At 42.8% G+C, this 9,444-nt stretch overlaps 1 protein-coding gene across 15 annotated transcripts in view; it reads right to left on the bottom strand.

The window, feature by feature from the left end:
- The window catches only part of tns1b (tensin 1b), a 140,282-nt gene that overhangs the window by 40,973 nt on the left and 89,865 nt on the right, over window positions 1-9,444 (bottom strand). For 14 of the 15 annotated variants that reach the window (XM_015029063.1, XM_015029057.1, XM_015029058.1 and 11 more), the window contains one exon: window positions 2,957-2,998. In XM_015029063.1, the coding sequence (XP_014884549.1) occupies window positions 2,957-2,998 (42 nt within the window). Of the gene's footprint in view, window positions 1-1,134; window positions 1,411-2,956; window positions 2,999-9,444 lie in introns of those variants that run through there. The other variant, XM_015029069.1, reaches the window with a different exon arrangement.

Raw genomic sequence — 9,444 nt, 5'->3', positions numbered from 1 at the left:
GGCGTGTGTTGGGCCCCCCGCGACCCCAGAGAAAGGGGGGCCCCCCCCCCCCCCCCCCCCCCCCGTGGGGGGCGGGGTCAGATGACCCTGAGGGGAGAGTGGGGGGGTGGGGTTAACCCCCTGTGCTCCTCCAGCAAACTGAACCCATCTGCAGCAGCAGGAAGATCTCAGAGTGAAAAACGATCCGAATGAGGAGCTGGTTACCATGACGACTAACCAGTCCGCTCCCTGAGATAACCAGATAAAACTCCCAGTTTGGCTACCAGGTTCACGATAAAAAGAGAGAAACATCATCCTGTTTCAAAACTCTGACATCCCCTCAGACTGATATTTACCTCCAACGTTTATTTGCCAAAACTGTTGTAACTCAGAAGCAGCTGCTGGTCCCACATCATGACTACCCCACTGCTCTACCCAGAACCTGATCCACTGTTTCCATAGCGATCGGGTCTTCTTAAATAAAGGCACGTAGAGCAGAAGGTTTCCCATGAGAAGCAGCCAGAAGATCCTGACATTCTGCAGAGGAACGTCAGGAAAGCAGCATTCCTCTATTCTGATGATTACAGGAAAACTCCCGGGGGATTCATGGGAATCTGGAGATCCAGGCGATACGCTCTAATGAGGACATTCCTGCAGTCCGAGCCACAGCATAAAACAGGCATTTTTAGGCGCTTCGGACTGCGTGGGTTTGCTCCTGCAGTTCCCACAAAGCTGCAGCCGAACCGGGCAGGCACAGAGCAACCCGATCGTTAGCCCCAGGCTTCCAGCATGGAGAGCAGCTCTGCTGGCCTCTGAATGGAGCTTTTTATGAGCCACAACGTTTCAATCAAAGTGCAGCCATGTGGGTAAGTAAAGGAAATCAAACTTTCACTGTCTGGGTTGTAAAAACGTGAAGCAGCAGAAACCATCGGGGCTCCCTTAAATCCTGAAGCTGTGGCGGTTAAATCCGCCTCCAGGTCGACCGGCCCGGCAGCGGGACAGACGTGAATCCTGGAGAGGCGGAGGAGGTGGGACCAGATGAGAACCATCTGGAGGCCGACTTCACAACCAGCCCAACAAATTACACATCAGAGACAGAGCCAGAGGTTGGAGGAGAACCGAGCCGAGCCGAGCCGCGGCCCGGCTGCATCCTACCTTCCTGAAGAGGTGACCTGTGCTCCAGCGCCATGCCCCCCTCAGGGAGGACAGCCGCCGCCGCAGAGAGCCGCCGCGGTTCATCTCCGGCGCAGCACTGAACTTTCCTCCGGAGACCTCTCCCTTTTCCCTCTCAGCCCAGTAGAAAAAAGTTCTAATTTTAGGCCAGCCGGGCCGAGCAGAACTCCTCCGCCCCTCGCGCTCCGGCCTCCCTCCCCCTCCAGCCAGCTCTGCCCTGATGCTCAGCCTCCCCGCCTCCAAAGCTCCCCCCCATGTGGGACTGAAGCGTGTTTGATCACATCAACATCGTTTTCTCTCCATGAATCTGAGGATCTGAGCTGCTGGGAATCAGAGGTGGAAAGTGAAGCAGAGAGGAGGCGAAGCGGTGGAGTCATGAGGCAAAAGCGAAGCCGGCGCCCGCCTGACGTCAGCGGTGGAGCGACCTGAACTCGCTGCCGCCGCCCTGCAGGACGCATCACAAGCAGAACCTCTAGTTGTGTTTTCTGCTCCCAGTTTGGATCGAGGCTAAAAGTAGAAAACCTTGTTTAGAAACTGAGAGGGCGCTCCAGTCTGGGCGAAGTTCGGAAATGCCGATAAAAGCGACCACACACACAAACAAAGACAAACCGTGGGACTCTGCTTTGGAAAGAAACCGCCAGAGGAAAACGAGTCCAAACCAAACAGAGTCTGAGGATCCAGGATGTGAGAAACCCAGAGCTGAAGAGCTCCTACAGATCACAGCAGGATCCAGGATTTATTTGTCTCATCAGCTAATAACCTGATTTTACTAGTCGAGGTTTGGATGTCGGATTATGAAGTTCATCTGCTGCACATTTCTGGAGTAACGAGGATCAGAGACTTTAGCGATAATAAAAATGTTCCTCAACGATCTAAAACTTTAACCTGCAACATCACTGCTCCACGCTCATAAAGAAAATATTTACAATTTTTTTAAAAATTAGAGCAAAAACATGCATAAAAACTAAAATAACTGATAAAAGTAGCAAGAAATAAAATAAAAAATAACAAAATAATGAAAAATAATTGTAATAATATAAAAATAATAATAGTAATAATCAATGATAATTTTGATAGCAAAATAAATACAATAAAAATAAAAAATATAAACCATGTTAATGACAACACTAAAAATAGTTTCAGAAACAATAATCCATCCATTTTCTAACACCTTGTCCCCAGTGGGGTCAGGAGGAGCTGCTGCCTCTCCAGCTGACGTTTTGGGTGTGAGGCGGGGTCACAGGTCGCCTGGACAGGTCAAGTTTTTGGAAGTCAGAGAACCGGAGAGAACCCACCAGGCACAGGGAGAACATGGAGACTCCATGCAGAAAGACCAGGCCGGGAATCGAACCCAGAACCTTCTGCTGCAAGGCAACAGCTCTACCCACTGCACCACTGTGCAGCCCGAAATAATAATTATAATAGTGAAAACCAATAACAGTAATAAATAGATAATAAGAAATGATACTTATGATACAGAAAAAAATAAAATCCATAAAAAACATTAAAGAATAATAATAATAAAGTAAATGATAAATAATAAATTTATTATAATGATTTTAACAATATAGAATACATATTAAACAGATAAAAAAGTCATAAAACAATAATATGAATATAAAATAATAAAAGTTAATACAAATAATTTTAAAAATTTAAGCTGGTAAAGATCTCAGCTCCATGATTCCTACATCTGTTTCTTCAAACTGATCCGTGAGAAGAACTGATTCATGGACGGCCTAATCCAAGTAAAGAGTGGATGACAGCAAGAACAAAGAGTCAGCGAAGGCACGTATGGACTCACCATGGTGTCTACATGCTTGAGAGCGAGGCTGCTGCTCGGAGCCTGAGGAGGAGCACAAAACGGAAAATCATCAACATGAGACACAAAAACTACAAAAACTACAGCAACCAGGAAAACTACAAAAACTACAGCAACCAGGAAAGCTACAGCAATCTTTCATTAGCTCATATCTAAGAGCCGGCGGCGGCGGCCATGATGTCGCTCAGTGAGTCAGACTCCTTAATCTCCCAACTGGACAAATATTTACACAAAGAGACAAAACCACCGAAATCAGCCAAGACCAGAGGATCCACGGCCTTATACAGCAACGGACAGAGAGAGAGGGGCGAGCAAGAGAGAGAGAGAGCGATAGACAAAGAGAGAGAGGGAGACGGGGGACGGAGGGAGAGAGGAAAAGCTTCCTGATCATCATGCTGCCTGAATTCTGACCAACTTTTGGGTTTTTGGAATAAAACGGGTCATCAGGGTTTAGATTATCCATCAGAATCAGCTTCCATCTCTGGGCTGAACTCGGCCATCCAGAACCAGAACCAGAACCTGTATCTGACCATGGCATGATGTCAGTATCGGATCTGATGTGAAGCTAAAGCCAGCAGCTGCTAACCTTAGATAAATTATGGAGCTACATTATGGCTAAGAAGTTTATTTTAAAAAATAAATAAAAGTGAAAAAAATTGTTTCAATACTTTGAAAAAACATCTGAATCTGAACAAAACTCAAAAAATGAAAAAGATTTGTAACTAAATAATCTTTTTTTGTTGCAAAAAGTCATTTTGAAACTGAAAAAAAACTGAAAAACTGAAAAAAGTGCAAAAAATTGGAAGTCAAATAAATTTGAAACTGAAAAAATTTTTAAAAAATATTTTCAAGACAAAATTTTTTTCTCAGTGTCGTATAATTTTTTTTAACATTTCTTTTTTAAACAAACATTGTCCTCAATGTAGCTCCATAGATTTCACACATCAGTAGATCTAGGTGTTATATCTGGGCGGAGCCTGTTACAGAGGCTGTGATTGGTTGAGCAATATTGTCATCTTCGAAGAAAGAGATGCTTGTTTTGGTCCAACATTGGGAGTGGTGGAACCGTCATACGGTTACCGCAGCAACCGGGACGCAAACAGGAAGTTGCCTTACATTTTTGTAGCTGCTCTTTGCATTTCACCAACATTTACAGCCAAATCATCTGAAGAGTCCCCAGCAGCCACTTGATTATCTGTAAATTCTCTGGAAGTTTCTAACATGTTTGGTGTGTCGCAGGCAGCAGAGCAGCCGCCTGCGTCGGCCCGCAGCATGACCTGCCTCTGCAGGGAGCCGCAGCATAAACAGACAGAAGTCAGGGGGTAAATTAAAGTCTGACCCAACGGCCGAGAATACCCGGCGAACGCCCAGATGAAACCGCCGGCCTTCGTCCCTTCAGTCCTGGAAAGAGAGCCGCTGTGCCTGCAGGACGCAGCGGGCTGCTGTTAGCGGCGCTAAATGCAGCCTGCGGCGCGCTGCCACAGGCATCTCACACACACACACACACACACACACACACACAGCCTGTTGTGTGTTTATGCAGCAGGACCAGCCGGGTGCTTCAACGTGCGTTTCCTCTTTGTGTAATTGCAGCCAGATGGCCGGAGGAAGCGTCAGCGCGTTGGAGCCGACAGCATAAAAACTTTGTTTGGTCCACAATTGGAGGAAAACACAGGAAGTTTTAGTTCACGTCTTCAGAGTTGAATCATTAAGAATATTCTAGTTTAAACATCTGAAAGTTTAGGTTTCAGTCAGTCGATGAAAACGACTTGAATCAGAAAAACTAAAAACTGGAGGCTTGACTCGGACCTGAGCCCTGAGACTCCGGTCTCTCAGCGAAAGGAAGCTGGTCTGTGAAGGGATGATATTGATTATTAGTAATGTTGGGGGATTATTATGGGATGCTATCGATCATAGCAACCTGTTCATGCTAGCTTTAGCTCCATAGTTACGACCAACTGAACGGCGTGTTCAATGACTCATTGCAGAGCCAACTTTTATCGGGTTCAAACGATGAAGAGTTCAAAGCTGGAAACGCCTCGTTTTATAGAATGAAGCCAAATGAGAATAAAACGTTGCACTAGCGTTAAAACACTGCCTTACCATTAAAACGCTGCATTAGTGCTAAACCGCTGCGTTAGCGCTAAAACACTGCCTTACCATTAAAACGCTGCATTAGTGCTAAACCGCTGCGTTAGCGCTAAAACACTGCCTTACCATTAAAACACTGCGTTAGTGTTAAACCGCTATGTTAGTGCTAAACCACTGCGTTAGCGCTAAAACACTGCCTTACCGTTAAAACGCTGTGTTAGTGCTAAAACGCTGCGCTAGCGCTAATACTTTGCATTAGCGCTACAGTTACTTCCTGTCCTCAACAGAAACATCACTGATTACAAAGACATAAATATTTCAGTGACTTGATTCAGAAATGAGTTTTCTGTGCAGTCTCAAGATTCTGTTTAAATTATTCGAATGACAAAGGAAAAGACGACTTAAACAAAAAACATTTGATTTAAACAAGTTTAAGGTTCCACAGGTTAAATTTAAGCAAAAATAGGTTTCTGCATGAAATCTTGCAACTTAAATTATCTGGCGTTAGCCTGGCGCTTTTTAAATAAAACATTTTTTAAATAATTACTGTATTCAAAATATAATTTTACAAAAAATTAAGCAGACTAAAATTGATTTTGATCATTTTGACTTGATTAATTATCACTAATACTAGAAATTCTGATTCTCTGCAGAATAAAGTTATAATAAAGACATAATTTTATTTATTTTAAATAGATTCTCCACTGATTTGCTTCATTATAATGACAGATGATGTGGAAACTGTTCAGATCCGAGGGCGCCATCTTCTGTTTGCACCTGCTGGCAGTCCAGCAGGTGCTGGCAGTCCAGTTCAGTCCAGACCGGACTGAACTGGAACGGATCTAGTCCGTTCCGGTCCAGTCCGGAACGAATCCAGTCCGTTCCGGACTGGACTCGTCTGGTCCAGTTCGGTCTGATCCAGTCCAGTCTGGTCCGATCCAGTTGGTCGTATTTATCCAAACCCCTGAGTCGACTGATTTTCACTTTAAAACTGATTTTAGTTTCTGGTTAAAACAAGTTAAAACAAGTTGCTCTATATCTGGTTCTGAAGCCGATTTTAAATCAGAAAATTGTGAAAAATGTGATTTTTACTGCAGCAGAGCAGAAATCAGAAGCACAGCCCCTAATATGTGGCTGCTCCTTCAACGGCCCGTCCGGTTCTCTGGAGTCGCACCGCGGCCGTAAGCCGAGTCAGCTGAGCGTCAGCTTCTCATGTCAGACACTAAAAATAACGACTCAGCCAAGAAAACTTGGGTTTTTATCTCCTCTGATGGAAACGGCTGAGAACAGAAACATCTCTGTCTGGCTGACCCGGTTCTGCTCCGAGTTTCCAGAACTGAACTGGGAGATTCAAACCGCCAGACCGGACCAAAACGTTCAGATAAACTCTGATAGACAATAAAAGCTTCTGAGGAGGAAACCAACTTCACTTCCTGCTGGAAGGATTCTTGAGCTGCTGTGATGCAGGTAACACTTTTTCCTTCCACTGAACTTTCCATGTGCATTCCTAGAAATGGCGTTCCCCACAACATTAAGCTGAATTTATTATTCGCATTGCAGAGATAAATAAACTTTTTATGATGTTTATAGTTCTGAGTAAACAATGTTTGGATAATTATTCCCTCTGGTTTGTTTTACTTTCACACATTTCTTATTATATGACATTTTATTTTGATAATTGGTTTAAAAGGCTGAAAAACGGTGGCCATCTTGAAAAATGGCAGTCATCCTGAAATGCTAATGGGAAATATGAGAAACATATGACCTGAATGTTTATGTTTGTGTTCATACTAAACAGATTTTTACAGTAATAATCTGCTTAATGAGCCAAGCGCACCGCCTCCATATTGCGCCCCAACCCAGCACAGTCCATCTTTTAAACCCCTTTCATGTCAAATCCTATTTTTTTGGCCACTTAATGAACTAAAATGTGTTTAAAGTGACAGCATCCTGTAACCATGGCAACAAATCTGTTGGGCGGGTCTCCAGATATTTAAAACTGCAGGAAGAAAAAGAAACTCCATAACCAGTCTGGTGCTGGAGGTAAACAGGAAACCAGAGAGGCAGGCTGCGCCCTCTGCTGGAGAGATGAAGGAACTGCATGTTTGCTTCAGAGGCAGCGCGGGACACAAAGCGTTAAAAAACCAAACAGGTTGTAAATGTTTCCAAAATTAAGCAACAGAAAAGCTTCACTGATTTTAAACTAGATTCACTTTAATTCTCTGATTAAAGTGTTTGGTTCAAACACTGCAGGGAAAAACTCAACAGACTCAACTTCCCAGAATTCCCTGTTCTTCTATTTAGAAACGAAGTTCAGCAGGGAGATACAGCAAAAGGTACTACAGCTGGAAAGAGAGAGGGAAAGGACAAGAAAAGAAGGGATGAAAGAAGGATAGAGGGAAGAGAAGAAGCAAGGAAACAAGGAAGGGAGAAAACAAGAAAAGGAGAGGTCAGAAAAAAGAGGAGGGAAGGAAAGAACAAAGGACAAAAGGAAAAGAAAGGACGACAGGTAGGAAGGAAGTGTAAAGAGAAAGAAAGGAAAAAGAAAGGCAGCAAGGAAGGAAGAAAGGAAGAACAGAATGAGACAAAGTAAGTAGAGAACAGAAGACAAGAAAAGGGACCGAAGGAAGAGAGGAAACAAACAAGGAAGGATGAAAAGAGAGGAAAGGACAGGAAAAAGAAAAATAAAGAAAGAAGGAAAGAAAGAAAGAAAGAGAAAGAAAGAAAGAAAGAAAGAAAGAAAGAAGGAAAGAAGACCTCTGTTGCGATGGGGAATAAATCTGGAAGAACAGATGTTTTCCTTCCCTCTTTTCTTTTCCAGAAATCTCTGACTTTCTAAACTTTCCTCTGTTTTCCAGGCAGTAGAAATGATTCTCATCTCTTTAAACTTTTGGGTTAATTTAATCAGAACCAGAACATCTGACTGCAGATCCTAAACGGACCTGTTCTCTGTTCCGGTTCTGGTTTTGGTTCTGGTTCTAGCTGCAGAAGGAATTCTGTTGTTGCATTTTTGGCAAGAAATTTTTGATTATCTGATTTAAAAGAATGAAATTATTAGTTAACTTGCATATTTGAATGCATTTCTAATATTGTATAAAATAAGTTGAAGAGGTTAAATGATTATTCTGATTAGTCATCAGAATAATTAATTAGTAAAATAATCGTTAGCTCCAGCCTGAAAGTTGAGTAAACATCTCTAGTTATTACTCTGTTATTACAGTATGTTCTGTAACTATATATTTATTCATTTAAAGTAATGATTTGATTCTAAGTTTAATAATGGAAGTAAATGCACAGAATTTACTATTTCTACAAAAATACATTTTACTATTCATTTCCATTTCTTAGCTGCCTAGTGTCGCAAAAAAGCTGCATACCTAAACTTAGAGATAACTTATCATTTTGGTGACATGTTTACTATTCTGACATATCAGATGTAGAAGTATTAATAAATATATCTATTGTTAATGTTCTACTTCCTTGAACCAGCTGTACTTCACATTCTGACCACCAGATGGCGGCAGAGCGCTTCTGTTAGTATCCTCAGTGTGAGAAGGAAAAGTATCAACCAACATCTGTGGTATTTATGAACCACCATTGTGGCATTCTCTTCATGTAATGAATGTAATGAAGTGTAAAAGCCCAAATCCAGGAAGAAGATTCCAGAACCAGAACCAGATTATTCTTTCCTGGTCTCGTCTTGAGCGTCAGAGTGCAACACTGACACCACATCATTCCTGCTGGTCTTCGTTTTAGCGCCACCCTTCAACACGACGGCCCAGATTCTCTTCTGAAGATTCATTTGTAATCTCCCCGTCTTTAAAGCAGGACTGCTGGCTTGTGGTTGGTTTTAAAGTCATTCTAAATGTCAGGTTTTATTTTTTTCCAGGATGGTAGGAATTCCCACCATGGCTGCTGCGAATACTGCTGGGATCAGGATGACCTGGAAAACGCTGCGGATAAATAACTTTTGTGGCTAACGCAAGAAAAAAACTGAGAACATATTTAATTTCTTTTATGATCAGCTGAATCTGAATCTTCTGATATTAAAGTTATTTTGTGTCCAGATGTAGCTCATCCAAATCCCTGGAATTTTGAGGATTTAGAGGAGAAAAGAATCGCATTCCCTGCCAATATTTTCCCTTCAGGAAGGTAAAATATGGCGGCTGTAGTCAGACGGCACCTGAACGCATCACTAAATCATCTCTGCTCCGGCAGCGAGAGCAGGAATCTGCCAAACAAGGAGCGGTGGGAACGCCGTGGAGACGCAGCGCGTCATCCAGCTCCTGTTGCATGCTGGGAAGTGACAGATACTGTAAAAGCACCAGGAATGTCTGACTCATCTACATTACGCAGAAAAACACCAAACTGAGAAATTC

This window comes from Poecilia latipinna, unplaced genomic scaffold, assembly GCF_001443285.1.
Source record: "Poecilia latipinna isolate Pla-1442-1.1 unplaced genomic scaffold, P_latipinna-1.0 Scaffold142, whole genome shotgun sequence".
NCBI lineage: Eukaryota > Metazoa > Chordata > Actinopteri > Cyprinodontiformes > Poeciliidae > Poecilia > Poecilia latipinna.
The sequence above is the reverse complement of the archived record's forward strand: the minus strand, read 5'-3'. Positions and strand labels throughout refer to the sequence as shown.